Below are 19,200 nucleotides of genomic sequence, written 5' to 3' on the forward strand. Positions count from 1 at the left end.
GTCCGATTTGTGTACCTCTAACAAATCGGACGGTCCAATTTCTGCTTCTTTAGTTAAACGATCACACATTTAAGTATAACACCCCAACAATCCACATTTAAGAAAAACACCACTACCACTCCAATATTAAAAATAAAAAATTCTTTTCTATATCCTTTAATTTCTTTCCCTAGCTTCCATAAAAATTCTATTTGAATATCTTAAGTAGAGTGAAAATTTTGTCCATGAGTTTTACACATATATTAGCGTAATTAAGTTCAATTTTATATCATGTATATTATGGACTTCAATTGTACCTTACACTTAAATAAGTGGCGGGGAAGAAAGCAAGGAGTTTGGTGGGCGTAACAAAATAAAAATCGTATGTTATTTAAATAGTAAATAGTAATTATCTTTTACTTCTTGCCCCAAAGAATGTCTTGTACTAATTAGTATGCCTAATGAGAAACTTCCTCTCATACTTTATTTATTCTCAACACTCATATCTGTTATTCAATTATTCAGTCATGACTTATAAAGTGTGCAAAGAAGGAAATAAGAGTTAGCTTGCATGTAAGATTTTATCCTTAACTACTACAATAATATTGCGTAATTAATAATGTAATACTTGGTAAGTTGGCTAAGCCATTGCTGGTTTCTGTTAAAAGTGCACTTTATTTGTAATCTCAAATCTCAAATTAAAGGGTTTGACATCATAAGGCATATGGATCAAATTAAATTGTATCTTTCTAAAAGAGTTCAAAAGGTTCAAACCTCACATAAAAAAAGGTTTAAATCTTAAAAATGCTCAGAAAAGTATCATTCTGTAATTCCTTGTTACTTTATATATTCAAAAGGTGTAGAAATGCCACAAATCACCCCCTCCGCTCTTCTTTTCGGTTGATGAATTATTCATAATTAAAGTTATTATCAGTCTTGAAAATTAAAAGGGACACAATGGAGGTTTATTTGGTAGTCAACCCTACTAATTCATATTATCCATTTTCTGTTTATATATTTTTGTCATATATTGACAAGCAAAATTGAGACATTTCAAGAAATAATGATTTTACACGTACGTTAAAAATCAATCCCATATATATATAATATTAGAATATAAATATATATATTAAAACATGTAAAATATAATAATATGTATTTATACATAAATACAAATAACGAATTTAGTAATAATTCTTAATATACACATATTATTTTTTTTTTAAAAATAATAGGTGTTTACATAAATCCTAAAAAAAGGAGTATTTTGAGAATATAAAGAATATACAAATGTCCATTGTAATTTATATTTTCAAAATTTAACCATATTACACATACACTAAAAATTAGTCACTTATTATATATTAAAATACAATATATATTAAATAATATATTAACTGATTTGGCACTACAACATTTTAAGGTTGAGGCAACATTAAAAAGTGTTGCCTAAAAGCTGATAAAAAGTTACTTTTAATCTATGGCAACATTTTTGGACCTAAGGTAACGTTTTTGGGCGGCGTTGCATATGCAGCCGTTGCCTTAGATCAAGGCAACACTTTTTTGTTTCAAAAGCAACGCTTTTGAGAGCAACGCTTGGTAAGTGTTGCCTTTGGTTGAAAAACGCCTTTGGTTGAAAAACAACAACACTTCAAAAGTGTGTTTGAGACAACACTTTTTCAGTGTTGTCTTTTCTCTTATATTTTGGCCACTCTAAAAAGTATTGCTTATTTGCAATAAAATACAACCCTTTTACGTGTTGCTTATAAGTTTAAATTCGCAATACTTTAAAGTGTTGCCTATTAGTTATGAATATGCAACCCTTTAAAGCATTGCCTTTTCTTTTGGATATGCAACCTATACAAGTGTTGCCTTTTCTTTTGGATATGCAACCATACAAGTGTTGTCTAATATTCAAAATATGCAACTAATAGAAGAGTTGCCTCTTTGGTAAAAATAAAAGTTACTTTTTAATAAAAATACATAAAAATAAATTATTTAATAAATAAGAGACAAAATAACTAATAATAAAATTTATAAAAGAGACAAAATAACTAATAATAAAATTCTAATTAAAATAGATATTAAAAGGTTTAATTAGTATTTGAAATACATGTTCATCAATAATTCTCAACAAAATAATAAAATTCTTGTCTAACAATAATTGTCATAACAAAATAGTAAGTAATATTTATCAAAAAAATATCAATTTACTTGCATATTTTATATCCATGCTTGACTTGTCTCATATGCTAAATCTGCAAATAATACACAACAAAAAAGTATAGTATTAAAACTGAAAAATTATAATAAAAATTTCTTTATGATATTAAATACTATAGATATAAAAGCAAATTACCAACTCATACTTTAGGATCTTTATACGAGAGGAGAAGCAAATTAAAACATGTTTAAAATTAGCAAAACAAATTAAAACATGCCACTCAAACACAAATTACAACAAATAGTACAGGTTTCAAATAGTTGTAAACTTAAAAATATCTCCGGAGAAGTCCTGTTGACCTCATTTGAGACCATAATTATCAAATTAAAACATGCCACTCAAACACAAATTACAACAAATAGTACATGTTTCAAATAGTTGTGAACTTAAAAATATCTCCGGAGAAGTCCTGTTGACCTCATTTGAGACCATAATTATCAAATTACTTTCCCTCGTTTACAATGAATGAATTAGCATGGAGTGGTTTCTAACATCTGATGCAAGCAAATAACGTTAGATTAATATATCACTCAACAGGTTGTGCTAAGGATTAACATTGTAGTAAAGAAGTTAAAGAGTGTGTAATACCTAGGACTACTTTCAAAGCTTCTCAAATAGTACCCTCTGGGATGTTGACAAAGGGTTCCTACCCACAACAAGTGTAATCAACACTGAGAATTTATAATAGTACATAATTTAAGACATAAGTTGAAAACTTAATATTGTGAATCTTTTTCCAGTTAAGAGAAATAACCCAAGGGCCAAGGCATCCCATCGTGTAGCCTTAACTCCCAGATAAAAATGTTATTATCCGGTGGAAAGCAAACATGAATGATTGAGTTCACTATATCATGCAGCTTCAAAACTTCAATTAATAAGATACTATAATCTGTATTGGACAAGGGAAGCTACAAGAACAGAAATTACCATGGACTCGTGCAATGTTTTTTTTTTAACCTTCTCTAATGTAACAACAAGAAGCAGATTTATTAAACTTATAGGAACTTTCTGTGGACTACTCATATCTTCATCACCACACTAATTCTAAAGCCAATCCCGTTGGATATATTGGTTAGAGAAGACCTTAAACAAACCTTAAAGGTTGTAATTTATAAAAGATATTAAATCCAACAGCATCAATAAATATAATAGCAAATCTTAGACTTCAGATTCAAGCATACTTATTCACAGCAGTTTTTGCAAGACACCCATCAAAATCAAATGCAGCAATTTTAGGAAGAGCCAAAAAAAAAAAAAAATAGAGAAATATAGAAATAGTTAAGAGGATAAGAATTAAGACCATAACAATATAAACATGATAGACTTTCAGTTTTTCACCATTAGACACTAAAGCCATTACTAGGTCATCAAATAAACAAGAGAAAGGGAAAATCTTACCTTGTAGTTGCTCTTCACTTCAGAAACTGAAAAGTTAATTTTCTCTACTGCTTCAATGTCTGATTCACACAGCTGCATGCAATAAACATGAAGAACAAAGGGAGTTAACAGCTTCAATGTCTGCTTAATCAAATCCACAATTCTGACATGTGTGGAAACACATGCTTGCCTTCCTTCACTTTGTATCCCTGCCTTCATCTTTTTGTATGTCCTCTATAGCTTTATCAACCTATCAAAGAAGTGTACACACAAACAGTCAGTAAAATTTGAAAAGAGACAGGTTTGATTAAGTTCAATAACACAGAAAATTGGAAAAGAAAGAATAACTCATTATACTGGCATCACAAGTTAACTTTGCTCTCCGACATAATCTCTCTCAACATTTATATTTGATTTGTTTTTTAAAGAAATAATGGAAATCTCACCTTCTTTTGAGACTTGTCATGTGCAGCTACCAATATCTTCTTCAAAGCTTTCTGGTCAGTACTCTGAAGAAACAAAAAACATGCCAAACTTCACCTCAATAAAGTTGATACAAAATTCTCATCATAAGCTTCAAAATTCAAATTGCAATATTAACAAACTTGACTCATTTTTCACTGGTTGCATCATACAACAATATAAAAAAATGTATATTTATAAATTTCTTGAAATTTTGGGAAGGGGGGCGGGGGGATGTTCTTAAATTGAAATGATAACGTTAAAAACTTGTTTCACTGATTAAAAAACTAAAAGAATAAACTGTTGCAAATATGATAATATTGAAAGGCTTCCTTGGAGCAGCACATAAAATAGCCACTATTCACTTGGCAACTCTTTGGATATGAATCCAGTAGTAGGATCAGTTGTGTTGTGCAAGCCAAGGAGGCAAACTACTTTTAAATAACATTTATCTACATAATATTATTTGAAACAAGCAGCAGCACATCACATAAAGACCAAATTTGTATGAGCAGGCACAACTACCAGCCATAGGTTCAGCAAGCATTAGAGTCTCTTCCGAAGCTCCTATTAGTACATTACACGTTTGGTGTTTGTATATTAGATTATACAGTGAATATGAAATGGAACTTGTGGAGGTGAACTTATAATTCAACTGAAATGTTAAAGGGAACCAGATATATGGCATTCAAATGCTAGATTCTTGGAAATAATATTCATGTGATGTGATCATGTCTAATTGTCTGATAAATTCATAACCAATCCCTGTTGCAATCATCTTCCTAGTTTAGCACATAATGCAGTGTGCATGCTTGTGTTTATATCACAATCAGTGTTTGTGATATGATTCTACACCAGAAGCTTCAACTACATATAAAAAGTCTAATTCTATACTTAAATTACTTGTTGAATCACAATCCAGCAACGTAGCAAGCAACAGATCAAAACAGTAGAGTAAAATCTAATTAAGCTGATGAAGATTGCAATATTAAGAAGGAAAGAACATTTCAAACAGTGCGATCAAGACCAGAATGAAAGGAGAAATTACGAAACCTTACAGCCATCAATCCCGAATTGGAAAATAGTGACCGATTTTAGCGACCAACTAGATTGGCTTTGTCATCGGTAGCTAAATCGGTCACTAATTGGATTAGTTGGAGGGATCCTAGGGTGCTTCAAAGCATTTGGCAAGGATTATTAGCAGGAAAAAAGAATGATTATATTTAGAAAATAAATAGAATGTTGATAGTTAACGAACCTTTACTGTAACGGTGGTTCCAGCATTCCCTCGAAGCCTCTGTGCTGCAGCTTCACTATCAAGGCCATCAAGCCTCTCCCCTGCATAATCAACATTTATTAATAGAAAATCAGTTGATTCTCTTCAGACCCATAGTTTAATCCCCAAAATAGACTTAGACAAGCTCAAATTTGATGAAATGTCGTATTAGAAAGAAAATGTTTAGCAGCATAAAGAAACAACCCCAGGATTCTATATAAGGGAACATCTAAGCAATAAGCTTGCTAATTCTGGCATCTTTAAATGAATAGCTTCATCAAAAAGAAAAGAATGCAAATCAGATATTTGTTTGATACCATTTATCTCAACCAACTCATCCCCTTGATGAATACCAGCACGAGCAGCTGGACTGCCTTCAATGCAGGATAAAACAACCTGTGATTTCAACTCGAAAATCAATGTGTATGTTACCAGTTGATATTAAGAGATAATATTGTTAAAGTAAGAAACTCACGAAGCAGCAGATGCAAAGGTTCTATGGAGTAGACTGAAATGAGTTTCAAGAATGGGAAGGCGAAACCAAGTTTTCCTTAAGCGGGGGTAAGTCTCAATAGCATAACAATTGACCTCAGAACAATCAGCACAAATTTTTAAAGTGGTTCGCTGCAGATCACTAACCAAATGTCCTTGGTACTCCTGGCAGCCACAACACTGTCCCCGGCGGCCACGAACACAGCTGCGCAACTCAAAACAGAACCAAATAGAGCGGCGGCAGCCTACAGCAACTCCGGTGAGCTTCCTAAACGACAGTGGTGGCAGGAGCTTCGGCGGTGCTAACCGAGGCTTGACGGCGGCAGGAACGGCGGCGGTTGAAGCTCAGCAGCAACGGAGACCAGGCGCGGCGGCGACTCCACACGCGACGGTGACAACGACGGCTTCACCTCCTCCGCGCGCGCTCTTTCTTCTCCGTCCGTGGCTATGGTTCGCGCTCCCTTCCGTTCGCAGTTTTGTTCCGACGCGGCTCAAGAACGATCGGCGGCGACGACCAGATCTCCAGCGACGGCAACGAGGATGCACGACGGTGCCTTCTCCCTCCCAGTCCTGGCTTGCGCTCGTCACTCTCTCCCATGGCTCCCTCCGCGAACGCGCTCTCTCTCTCTCCACGGTCCGACAACGACGCGACGGCGGCGGTGAGGCACAGCACGCCGGTGCGATCTTCTTCTCCGCTCTCCTCTGCTTTCCCCAGATCTCTCTCTCTCTCCGGTGATGGCGGCGGCAAGACGCAGCACGGTCCCTCCTCCCTTCCCGATCTCCCTTCTCCCTCGGATTCCCCCTTTCTTCTTTCTTCGTTTCTAATTGTTGGAGTTAGGGTTTCTAATTGAAAATAGGACTTCCAATTTTGTTTTGAACTATAAGAATTTGAATCAGTAAATTAGTAAATAATATATAAATTATAAAGATGTATTTTGTATTAAGTTAAAAGAAGGAAAAAATATTTTTTGTTAAAATATTTAGAGGTCAAAATTTTAAGGAGAAAATTTTAATTTATTTTTGGCAACATTTATAATAAGAAGTTTATTAAAAATTTAAGAATAACACTTATAAAGTGTAATATATAAATATCATAAATGTTGCTTATTTAATTTACAAAAGCAACACTTCTTACTTGTACTTTTAATTTATCAAAAGGAATAGTTATGATGTGTTGTTAAAAAAGAGTTGCAACAGCTTTATTTTTATGTAACAAATATTAAGTGTTGTGTTTAATTGGTTTAGACAACACTTTTCAAGTGTTATTTGTAATATATGTTGCAATAGCTAAGAAATGTTGTAGTGTGGTAACTATTTTTTGTGTGACATAGCATTTTTATCAAAATTTCGGTAATTAAGTCACACTTTTCTTTTAATACAAATCCCAAACATCTCCTCTGATCTTAGGCTATATTGTTCAAACTAAAGAAAGCTACTTAACCAATATTTGATCTCTCATTCAAATAATTTTAAGTGCATACTGCATACCCAACTCTTGATTATGAGATTGTCAAACAAACATGAATTATATATTTGAGTACAAATCTGACAGAAATGGATATGCTTTTAATATGAGTGGTTGAGTTAAACTAGATTATATTAAATTTTTTTAAACATATTTGATTTTCATCGAAAATTTAAGAGGCTTTTCTAAGGCCTTAACCAGTTAACCTAACTTGTTTGCTATGTATTAAAGACTTCTTACATATCATTCTACCAACATATTCCTTGAATTTGTCCCTCAAGTAGGGTTCTAGACCTCTGTTGCCCAAATTTATTAAGAACAAAGAATTTGTTTATTCTTTTTTTTTTCTTCTACTTTTACTTCTTCTATTCATTCCATTTTATGTTTCATCACATTAAAAACATCAACATATTGTATTAGACAAAAAATTTCCATCATAAATGAACAAGAATTAAAAGTAAAATTTATCTTAAATAAGATATATAAAAAACTGCTACCGAATTATAACTTAAATGATATAATCATTTTATTCTCACACAAAAATCTCAGATTTGGGTTTCACTCCTAGTTTTTTAATAAAAAATATAAAAGACTAATTAATAAATTACATATTCAAGGTAGAAGTAGAAAAGTACTACCTTACAATACTGTTACATTAAAAAATAGAAATATATTGAAAATTGAATAGAAGATTAGAAGGGAAAAAAAGGGAGAACAGAAGTAAAGAAAAATCCAAAATATGTATAAATAAATTGAGAGTAAATGCCACGTCAGCACCAGCTAGCCAAGGCAGCCACCTTCGCCTACCCAAAAACCCAAAATATGTTGTCGTTGCAGACAGAGAGACAATAGACCCACTCTTCTCTCTCCTTCTCTCTCTTCCATTTTTCTGAGTTGAGAGAGAGAAAGAAAGAAAGAAAGAAAGAAAGAAAGAAACTGAAGAAAGAGAAAAGACAGCTCTAACTTCCCAACGAGATAATATAGCAGTGTGTGTCTCCTTTTTCATTTTCAGTCCACTACGCTTCTTCTCCGTTTCATTCACATTTCCACCTTTTACCTTCAACCCAAAAAAAAGGGAATTTTTTTTTTTGAATTTCATACCTTACAGCAACTACTTCTACTTCACTTCAAATCATTCTCTCACAATTCTACCTCTCTAAATTTACTTTCATTATAATTTTATTACTATCTATCTCTCAATTCGCCTTTTGGGAATTCGATTATTTGACTAGTCTTTTTGTTCAGCTTTTTTTCTTTTTTGGGTTTGATCACCATTCATCAACTTGTTCCGCCCCAAGTTGTGAATTCGCCGTTTTTGGGTTCAGGTTGGCTCCGATCGAATTGGGTATTTGCGGGATCTGCGAAGGTGTCTGGTTGTTGCAAAAAGTTTTGATCTTTGCTTTGCGGGGACGAACTCAAAACATCGGTTTGGATCTGATCGGGGCAGAAACAGCGCCATCAGATGGCGCTGTTCAGAAGGTTCTTCTACCGGAAGCCGCCGGATCGGCTTCTAGAGATCTCCGAGAGAGTTTATGGTTAGTTCTTGTTTAAATTCTTTCTCTTACTTTTTTTCCTAATATTTTATTATTGTTATTATTATATTTTTCTTTTGGTAACCATGGTTGTTGGCTTTTTTGGTTTGAATTGCTGAACTCATAAATGCGCGAATAACTGCAAGAAATGAAGCATTTTGACCTGTTACCATAACCCCCCATGCCCGCCTTTTTCTCTATGTAGCTTGTTTAGGCCTTAGGGGCAGCTGAAGTTGCTCTTTTTAGTTTTTAGGATTCATTTCAATGTTTAGAAGCTAAGGTACTGAACTTTGATATCGTTTTCGAACAATGCCGATGGTAATGTGCCAGGAGTCTAAGGCATTGTGGACTTTTTTGGACTTCAAACTTTGATATCATTTTTCTTCTTTCTCTTGCCTTTTCCATTAGAAACTAGGCAATAAATACTTCTTAGAATCATAGCTGAAAAACAAGCATTGCTAGTAGTTGATGAACTGTGAAGCTTTAAACTGAGATTATTGTCACTATAAACTTCATATTATATGGTATGCACTAAGTGTTGTTTCTAATAATTCAGTAGAGGTGGTATTTAGTAGAACTTACTCAGTGAAGTGCCCTCCTCTGGCACAAATCCGAATTTTCTGGTCTTCATTTTCTTAAGCAGTTGTGCAACAAATCCTCTGAGTTTGAGTTCCATGGGTTTCTGTCTGATTAAAATGAAAACAGACATGGAAAATGTAAGTTTCGTGGTTCTGTGCTAGCTGTTTGACAGTGACTAAATGCTTTTGCTGTATTTATGCAGTTTTTGACTATTGCTTCTCTACGGATGTCTTGGAAGAAGATGAGTATAGAGGTTATATGGGGGGGATTGTGGCGCAGCTACAGGATCACTTTCCAGATGCTTCTTTCATGGTGTTCAACTTCCGAGAAGGGGATAGACGCAGCCAAATCTCAGATATATTTGCTCAGTATGACATGACGGTTATGGAGTACCCTCGGCAATACGAGGGTTGCCCCCTTCTGCCATTGGAGATGATCCATCACTTCCTTCGATCAGGTGAAAGCTGGTTGTCTTTGGAGGGGCAACAAAATGTGCTTTTGATGCACTGCGAAAGAGGAGGTTGGCCCGTGCTGGCATTTATGTTAGCAGGTCTTTTATTATACCGTAAACAGTACACTGGGGAGCAGAAAACTCTTGAGATGGTGTACAAGCAAGCTCCAAGAGAACTCCTACACCTTTTATCTCCCTTGAACCCACAACCTTCACAGTTGAGATATCTTCAGTATATTTCAAGGAGACATTTGGGTTCCGAGTGGCCCCCTTCTGAAACACCCTTGTATTTGGATTGTCTGATTCTTAGGGTCCTTCCGTTATTTGATGATGGAAAAGGTTGCAGGCCTGTGGTACGTGTGTATGGTCAAGACCCTTCAAATCCTGCTAATAGAAGTTCGAAGCTTCTTTTTTCAACTTCGAAATCCAAAAAGCATGTTCGCCACTACCTGCAGGTGCTATATAAATTTACATTTTTGGTACTGAATTCTGAATTAATTATGTATAATGTCCTCTTAATTAATTTTAATCACAGGCAGAGTGTATTTTTGTGAAAATCGATATCCGTTGTCGTGTTCAAGGGGATGTTGTTCTTGAGTGCATACATTTGAGTGAAGATTTCACTCGTGAGGAGATGATGTTTAGAGTCATGTTCCATACTGCATTTGTGCGGTCAAATATATTGTTGCTGAGCCGTGATGAAATTGATATATTGTGGGATGCAAAAGATCAATTTTCTAGGGATTTCAAAGCAGAGGTAAGTTATAGTTATTCTTCTGTGGAGTCTATTTTCTGATGCATTACAAGTTGAACACATACTCATGTCTGTTTCAGGTGCTTTTCTTGGATGCTGATGCTGTTCTACCCGATCTAACCACAGTCGCAGCGAATGATGATGCAAATGAAACTGAAAGTGCCTCCACTGAAAGTGCTTCACCTGAGGAGTTTTATGAAGTGGAAGAGATTTTTAGCAATGTAATTGATGGACAGGAAGGTAAAGGTGAGTATGATTCTCATGCTATTAATGACAGTGCTGTCTTTGATGGAAATCATAAAGAGGTTTGGAAGGGGGAGTTGGATTCTCACGGCTTTCAGGATTGTACGCCAGATGATGGGCTTCAAAAACGGCTCGATGAGATGGATTCTGGTATTAATGAAGTGAAAGACATCTCTGTTGATGATGTGAAATACAAGCTTGATGAGAGCATGGATTCAGATCCTCATGCAGTGAAGGACATTGCTGTGGATGATGGAAAAATTAAGTCAACCGCTGCAATATTTTCAGACATGAAAACAATGGAAATCGATGTGGATGTGAACCAGGAAATGGCAATCCAAAACAAATATGATGAAGATAACAAAGCTATAGAAAGGGACTTAGAATCCAAGGCAGGGCAGCAGATAGCTGATATTGCAAGACAAAAATCAGGTAAACTTGTTCCATTGGCTCCGAAGAAACAACCTCCATCAAACTCAAAGCCAATGGGAGATTCAATTACAACAAAGCAAAAGACTAAACAGCAAGAAACCCAAAGTTTTCAGTCAAAACAAGCTAAGCCTACTGCAGTAACTCAATGGATTCCTTCTAACAAGGGTTCTTACACAAACTCAATGCATGTATATTATCCATATAGGAACAATAGTGCACCTGCAGCACTTACAAATTATACAGCTCCAAAGGATAAAATGGAAGATACCAAAGTGAAGTCTTCATCTGCATCTGCTGCTTCTACTGACACGAGAATTGATCTGAAAAGTCGCAAGGTGGCCCCTACAAAATCTTCAGGCAACACAGTAGTAGGATTGGATGCTAACCGCCCTCAATCATTACCATCTGTTAAAGAAACATCTTTTGACTTTGAGTTAGTTACAGAAGCAGATCAACAGAGCTCAGAGCAAGAGCTACGACCTCCACCACCGCCTCCTCCTCCTCCTCCACCTCCGCCAAGAAACTTTTCTTCACGTGTTTTTGAACCCTTATCGTTTCAGGATGATGTATCAAGTCAAGCATCTCAATCTCCACTGGTATCCTCATCCTCTTTGGGTGGAAATGTGTCTACTGCACAAGCCCCGCCACCTCCACCACCGCCACCGCCGCCATTTTCAAGATCAATTAGTAAACAAAAAGTAGGGATAAGTTTACAACCTGCAACTTCTCCTCCTCCCGCTCCACCCCCAACTCCACCACCACCCCCATTTTTTGGGCAAAACAAGGGGAGCTTACAACCTTCTCCATCCTCTTGGAAGTCTCTGTATTCCTCAATTTCCACTGCTGCGGAATCTAGTAGTTCTGAGGTATTTGAAGTAGTGGGTCTTGCACCTCCTCCTCCTCCACCAATGCCTCCTTCAAGCTATGGTGTTTCATCCATTCCTCCACCAGCACCACCTCCTCCTCCTCCTCCTCCTCCTCCTCCTTTAACATCATCGGTTCCTTCTCCTTCAACAACTAGAGTTCCTCCTCCTCCTCCTCCTCCACCACCACCACCACTTCCTACATCTTCCATGTATAGGGGTGCACCCCCTCCACCACCACCACCACCTCCTCCTCCTCCTCCTCCCCCTTTTAGTCATGCTTCAACATTGCCACCTGCTCCACCTCAGACTCCTTTTAGTAGAGCTCCTCCACCCCCACCACCTCCTCCATTTGGTAAAGCTCCACCACCACCACCACCTCCACCTCCTTTTAGTAAAGCTCCAACACCACCACCTCCACCTCCACCACCTTTTAGCAGAGCTCCACCGCCACCACCTCCACCACCTTCTAGTAGAGCCCCACCGCCACCACCTCCACCTCCTTCTAGTAGAGCTCCACCGCCACCACCTCCACCTCCTTTTAGTAGAGCTCCACCTCCCCCACCGCCACCTCCTTTTAGTAGAGCTCCACCTCCCCCACCGCCACCTCCTTCTAGTGGAGATCTGACTCCCTCGCCACCACCACTTTTGACTAGAGCTCCATCTCCTCCACCACTTCCTCCATTACATGGAGGCCCACCTGCACCTCCACCTCCTCCAATGTCTAGAGCCCCAGCTCCTCCACCTCCCCCTATTCGTGGAGCACCACCTCCTGCTCCTCCTCCTCCTATGCGGGGAGCACCCCCTCCTCCACCACCTCCTGGGGGTCGAGGTGCACCTGCTCCGCCACCTCTTGGTAGTCGAGGCCCTCCTCCTCCGCCTCTTCCTGGTGCTTCCGGTGCTCCTCCTCCACCTAGACCTCCTGGTGGCGCACCACCACCTCCACCCTTGGGTTCTAAAGGTTCAAATGTTGGAGCTGATCCAAGAGGAAGAGGGCGTGGATACGTGCGCCCTGCAGGAGCAGGTGCGGTTGCACCTCGACGGTCCTCCTTAAAGCCATTGCACTGGAGTAAGGTTACAAGGGCATTGCAAGGAAGTTTATGGGAAGAATTACAAAGATTTGGAGAACCTCAAATGTAATATGTCTTCCCTACTATTGCATGTTCAATTGATTCATTTCAATTTTGTGTGCACACAGTTCTTTCTGCTTTCTATATCCCTATGTTTGTAATGACTGATTTTATATTTTATCTTAGTGCACCAGAGTTTGATGTTTCAGAGCTAGAGAAGCTTTTCTCTGCAAATGTTCCAAAACCTTCTGATTCAAGTGGTAAATCTGGAGGGCGGCGCAAATCTGTTGGATCTAAAACTGACAAAGTCCACTTGGTATTCTTCTATCTAAATATTTTGGCAATTTGGGTTTTGAAGAAACAACATTGTTGTTAAACAATGAATTGATGGTTTTCACTTAGTCTTTCCTTTAGGAACTGCAATGAAGTAATTAACCATGATTTGTAGTTTTACTTCTCAAAGGCTGCTAAATACTAAAGTTCAACCCTATGTACATAGTAAAATTTAAGTGTAAGTTTGTAAAGTGGCTATTTGTTTGTTGAAAAAAGTCGGCTTCGTTCTGACCTAACTTGAAAGTTCAGGTACTAAATTTGTGGGGCAACCAAATGTACTTTTCTCTAGTTTTGTCTTGCCTGTAAATCTGTAAATGAGGCATACCTTGTTACATAATATATTAAGCATAGCTGACTGCACTGGTTTTATCTCTGAATAAAATTTCTTGTTTTTGAACAGTTACTTCTCTAACTCATTATGTTTTAAAGTTTAGCATCTTTATGCTGACAATTTAATGAACTGTGAGGTGCATATTGGGGCTGCTTTTTGGCTGTTAGTGCTCAGAGTTTGTTAAAAACTATCTGTCTCTTTATATTTGGTGGTTTCCTGTCACTGGTAATTAACTTGTTTGTTTGTATTATTGATTGTAGATTGACCTAAGGAGGGCTAACAATACTGAAATTATGCTCACTAAGGTTAAGATGCCACTTCCTGATATGATGGTAAGCTGAAAATTGGCGTGAATAAGTTTTTTGATCATTCAGGATAGAAGATTTTATAATGAAAATATCATTCTTATGCATGTTGCTTTCTAGTAAACATTAGTGTTTTTTATTTACATAGAAGATGCTTATTGACATTTGATTGACTTGTATATGTGCCTAAGGCCACCAGTAATAGCTCTTGCCAGCAAATCTAAAATATCCACCTCGAACAATGTGGTTAAGTATTATCTAACATGTTAAAATGGATATTCTCAGGCGGCTGTGCTGGCTATGGATGAATCAGTATTAGATGTAGATCAGGTGGAAAATCTCATTAAGTTTTGTCCTACCAAAGAAGAGATGGAACTTTTGAAGGTAAATATTAACAAACTTATCATTCTTAATTCTTACATCTTGTTTTGTCAGCTAAGGTTTCTCATTTGGCGTCTGCTGTTACGGAAACATATCTTTTACTCTGGTTTGTTTGCTTTTCTAATTTTGATTCCCCTTGGTTATGAAGGGATACACTGGTGACAAAGAGAATTTGGGAAAATGCGAACAGGTGTGTACTAATTTGTTATAGCCATATCATTATTTATGATAGCTAATTTAGCGTAAATCTAAGCACTCGGAATTATATAGGATACTGTTTGTAGGCTCATAACTAGGATCCGTCTACCAGCATTTGATTTCTTAGACCCTTTGCTTACTTTAAAATCTAATAGGGAGTTGGGAGGAATGGTGGAGAAATGAAGTAGAGAAGAGAGGAAACTTATTTTAAGGGGAAAAAAAGAAAAAACAATTGTTGGCATGGAAACTGGAAATTGCAAAATTCTGGGTATAATTAGCTGCAGAGGTTAAAGAACTGAATGCGGCAAGGCTTTGATTTTGGAAGTGATCAATAAAATTGTGCAAGAAGTCTGTTTCCTTGGAAGGCAGCTCATATGAATTCAAAGTCTATATCACGTATAGTTACAGATTTGTTGTTGCCTGCTTGCTTCTAGAAAGAAAGAAGCAATTTATTACATGTCCCCGCTTTTCCTTTAGATGTTGGTTATAAAAAAATTCTTTTGGCATTTCCTAATGCAATATCATACTATGTATCTATAATCATATCCTTGTATATATTTGGTCATGTTTCAGTATTTTTTAGAGCTGATGAAGGTGCCACGAGTAGAGTCAAAGTTAAGAGTATTCTCTTTCAAGATTCAATTTCTGTCTCAGGTATGGTGGTGCTTGCTATATTTTTCTATGTTTTGTGGATTTGAACTTTTGATTCAGTTATGCTTTCTTCTTTTTGCAGGTTACAGAATTTAAGAAGAGTTTAAATGCTGTGAACTCTGCTTGTGAAGAGGTACATTATGCATGAAACTAACAAACTGTGTTATTGGCATTTCTTTGACCTCATGCATTTTCTCTTGGGAATAGGTCCGAAGGTCTGTCAAGCTGAAGGAGATCATGAAGAAAATTCTTTTTTTGGGTAATACATTAAATCAAGGAACAGCTAGGGGTATGTACTTTTCTCTTTTAAATGCTAATGTCCTTATCATTCTCTGGGACATCGTTCTAGCTCTCTCAATTTTCTATGTTTAGATAATCACAGGCCCTTCTTAATTTTTCAGCAGTTAAAATTTAATTTGATTCTGTTAGATCTTGTCTAACGTAAACTTACAGTTTATGGATTACTATTTATTTATTTAATTTATGCAGGATCCGCAATTGGATTCAAGTTGGATAGTCTTTTAAAGCTTACTGACACTCGTGCTTCTAACAATAAGATGACACTGATGCACTATCTTTGCAAGGTATAATAACAATTGCACTAAAGGAATATATCATTTGATCACTTACCTTCTTTCCATTTTGCTATTTTGGCTCTAGGTTCTAGCTGATAGGTCGCCTGGACTGCTTGACTTCCACTTAGACCTTGTAAGCCTGGAAGCTGCGACTAAGGTGATGATTTATGCTTGGTTGGAAAAAGAAAATTATTCAACTGCTAATTGCTAGTTTGGTTGGTTTATTGGTTCTGTTTCACTCTATTCCCCTGTAAAACTGAGCACATATCTCCTCCTCTGACTTCTTGCAATGATATGTGTGTCACATGAATTAAGAGTTAACTCACAATTTAGAAGCTCATTAGAGTAAAGTGACCCAATATCAATCATCGTTATTGCTCGCCACAGAAGCTCATTACTTTGGCATAATCTCTTTTAAGTCCAATACCTGCTAATACCTTCAAACTTTAGCCCATATGCTAGTATATTCTATGGTTTCAACTTTGGTAATTAATAAACTTATAATCTGAAGGGCCTTTGCTGAAAAAGGAATTGCCAAAAAGTCACTGAATCAAGAGAAATTTCACCTAGTAGCACATCTTGAATCAAATTCCTGGAAGAACTCCATTTCATTTGACACATATTTCTTGCTTGTGTTCGCTGCGTAAGGGGATATTTGCTAGATGTTGAAAAGGGAGGTTGATTTCATCCTTGGTTTGCTTGGGCCTCAAAAGCTGAATGGTTTATTTCCTTTTTAGCCAAACATGAGTACTAGTTGATGTTTTATGGGACTTTTCCTTTTGGACATGTTGAGAGATTGGAAAGCTACGCATTATAGATAAAGCTTTTGTGTAGGGGATTATCCCGCAACGTGTATTGATTAGAAGTTGCACTTCTTTCAGATACAATTGAAGTCCTTAGCAGAAGAGATGCAGGCAATCATCAAGGGACTAGAAAAGGTTAAACAGGAGCTTGCTGCATCTGCAAATGATGGACCTGTGTCCGAAGTTTTCTGTAAGGTGTTTAACATGTTTATGTTAGACTCTTTTTATTATTCACTTTTTGTTTAATCGAAATTCTTTATTCTTCATTTTCCTTGGGGAAAAAACAAGGGAGTTTCAAAATGATTCATAATAGTAAGCTTTGTGCTTTTGATGGACATAGTTAATCTTTTTAATTATCACCAGCTTTGCCAAAAAACTCTTATATGCAATATGCTTACAGAAGAGTGTGTATATTCACCCGTGTTATTGATCATGGTGTTGACAACTTCACAAATTAATTTCAATATGCTTCTCTAGCCTTGTGTAAACATTGATTATGATGTGTTTATTTTAGCCCTTTTTTTGGGGGTATATCCATATCTACACACTAAAAAAGCCACTTTTTTCAAAATTTACTTTTTTGAAAAAGGATTTAGCTTTTCTGCCGGAGCTAAAAAGAGTAGCTTCTTCAAAATAAGTAGCTTCTTCAAAATAATAATAATAATTAATTAATAAATAAATAAAAAAGAAACCCCTTCAAATTAAAATTGTCACTTTTTTTGAAAAAATCTGAAATAAATGCACCAATAATCAGTTAATTTTTATTTTATTTTTTTATGGTATTGTAGTATTAAACCAATTACATTTTAACTATATTTGACTCATCTTTTGTGATCTCTTGTCAGACATTGAAAGAATTCATATCTGTTGCTGAGTCAGAGGTAGCATCTCTGACAAGCCTATATTCTGTGGTGGTAATTTGCCTAACCTTATTTTAGTACATTAAGCATCTACCAGTGAAGAGATAAATAGATTGTGTAATTTGTCAATGTACAGGGTAGAAATGCTGATGCACTCGCACTATATTTTGGCGAGGATCCTGCTCGTTGTCCATTTGAACAAGGTAAAATGACCATTGATCTTTTAACTGGTTACTTGTTTCATCAGATTATAGTTCATTCAACTGATGTTTGAGGCAAATTAATTCATGTCCATATCTGTTATGTTTGGGGAAAAAATAGCAAAATTATCTATTTATTTACTTTTCTGGTTTAAACTTTTATAATGCTCAAACTAACTTATTGTTTCTGGTTTGGCAATTACAGTCACCACAACTCTCCTAAATTTTATAAGGTTGTTTCGGAAAGCGCACGAAGAGAATTGCAAGCAGGCAGAGTTAGAGAAGAAAAGAGCCGAGAAAGAGGCTGAAATGGAGAAGGCTAAGGGCGTTAACTTGACAAGGAAGAGTGCAAAAGATAGTTGACGACTGTGTTTTCTGCATTTTTTGCACCAACATCATGCTCTTGCCAAAGAGTAGGTATCTTCCCATGGTATGAAGGGGAACACTGCTTCTGGACTTTAAGAAGCCTACCTTTCCATGATGATGATGTGATAATTAGCTTTTCGACCCGGTCCATTCGAGGTGGAATTGCATATTCCTGCTCCCTGTGGACCTCTTGATTCATTAAATGCTATGGTGCCGGAATCTGCACACACAAGTTTATGCAAATGACACCATGCTTCTGTTGCTTCAGATGCCCTCCACGGCCAGCGAGTGCTACGAAAAACAATGTATCCGGTCCCACGTCGATTCAAGAAGAAATTTTGTATTTTTCAGTGGCTTTGCACCATTGATTTAGCTGCTTCCTGACCTTCTTGGATCTGTAAAGCACCAAAGTCAATTATAGTATAATGAAATCTTGTACAAAGCTCTAACCCTTTTCATTAGGATCCAATTCTTTGTCATGTAACATAGAAAAGAAGATCAAATTAGTCTACCTTTTGATAGAGATTTTGGTAGTACCCTCAGGAAAAAAATGTTGTATAGCTGTCAGATGAGTTGAAAATAGAAAATCAGGTGATCATTGTATTGTAACTGTAATATAAGTGAAGAGTAGGCCGAATTAGGAATGCTAGTTCCCATTTTTCATGTGAAAAAAATACAATACTCGGATGTGTAACACGTTTTCCGGCTCATGAAATTTTATCACGCTGGATTATTTCTTCATATATTTTTATTAGAATGAGAAAATTTACACTGATCTCCTTTGAAGTTAGGTGGTATCATATATGATATTTTTATTTGTAAAAACATACACTAATTTTTTTATATTTAAGTTATATAATACGAAAGGTAGCCTTGGAACAATAGTTGAGTTGTCTTATCTCGAGATTATGAGTTCAAGTTGTGAAAACAATCATTGATATAATTATCAGGTTAGGTGAAATTAAGCTATGTGTATTACATTTTACACCCTTTAGAGT

At 36.4% G+C, this 19,200-nt stretch overlaps 1 protein-coding gene across 6 annotated transcripts; it reads left to right on the forward strand.

The window, feature by feature from the left end:
* Positions 1-8,127: 8,127 nt before the first annotated feature.
* Positions 8,128-18,943, forward strand: LOC130936905 (formin-like protein 20). Of its 6 annotated transcripts, none has more exons than XM_057867044.1 (18): positions 8,128-8,810; positions 9,589-10,292; positions 10,373-10,594; positions 10,672-10,837; positions 10,946-13,265; positions 13,386-13,515; positions 14,124-14,195; positions 14,454-14,552; positions 14,698-14,739; positions 15,321-15,401; positions 15,481-15,531; positions 15,606-15,687; positions 15,888-15,982; positions 16,059-16,130; positions 16,855-16,971; positions 17,622-17,690; positions 17,773-17,839; positions 18,042-18,943. In XM_057867044.1, the coding sequence occupies exons 1-18, from the start codon at positions 8,738-8,740 to the stop codon at positions 18,197-18,199; spliced, it is 4,620 nt and encodes a 1,539-aa protein (XP_057723027.1). In that variant the 5' UTR covers positions 8,128-8,737; the 3' UTR covers positions 18,200-18,943. The 6 variants fall into 6 exon arrangements, 5 of the variants coding, with proteins under 5 accessions (XP_057723027.1, XP_057723026.1, XP_057723025.1 ...); XM_057867043.1 differs by having other exon boundaries at positions 8,128-8,263; positions 8,601-8,810; positions 10,672-13,265; XR_009068227.1 differs by having other exon boundaries at positions 10,672-13,265; positions 16,855-16,966; positions 18,042-18,203.
* The last annotated feature ends 257 nt before the right edge of the window (positions 18,944-19,200 follow it).

Source organism: Arachis stenosperma, chromosome 1 (assembly GCF_014773155.1).
Source record: "Arachis stenosperma cultivar V10309 chromosome 1, arast.V10309.gnm1.PFL2, whole genome shotgun sequence".
In the NCBI taxonomy this organism is placed as follows: domain Eukaryota; kingdom Viridiplantae; phylum Streptophyta; class Magnoliopsida; order Fabales; family Fabaceae; genus Arachis; species Arachis stenosperma.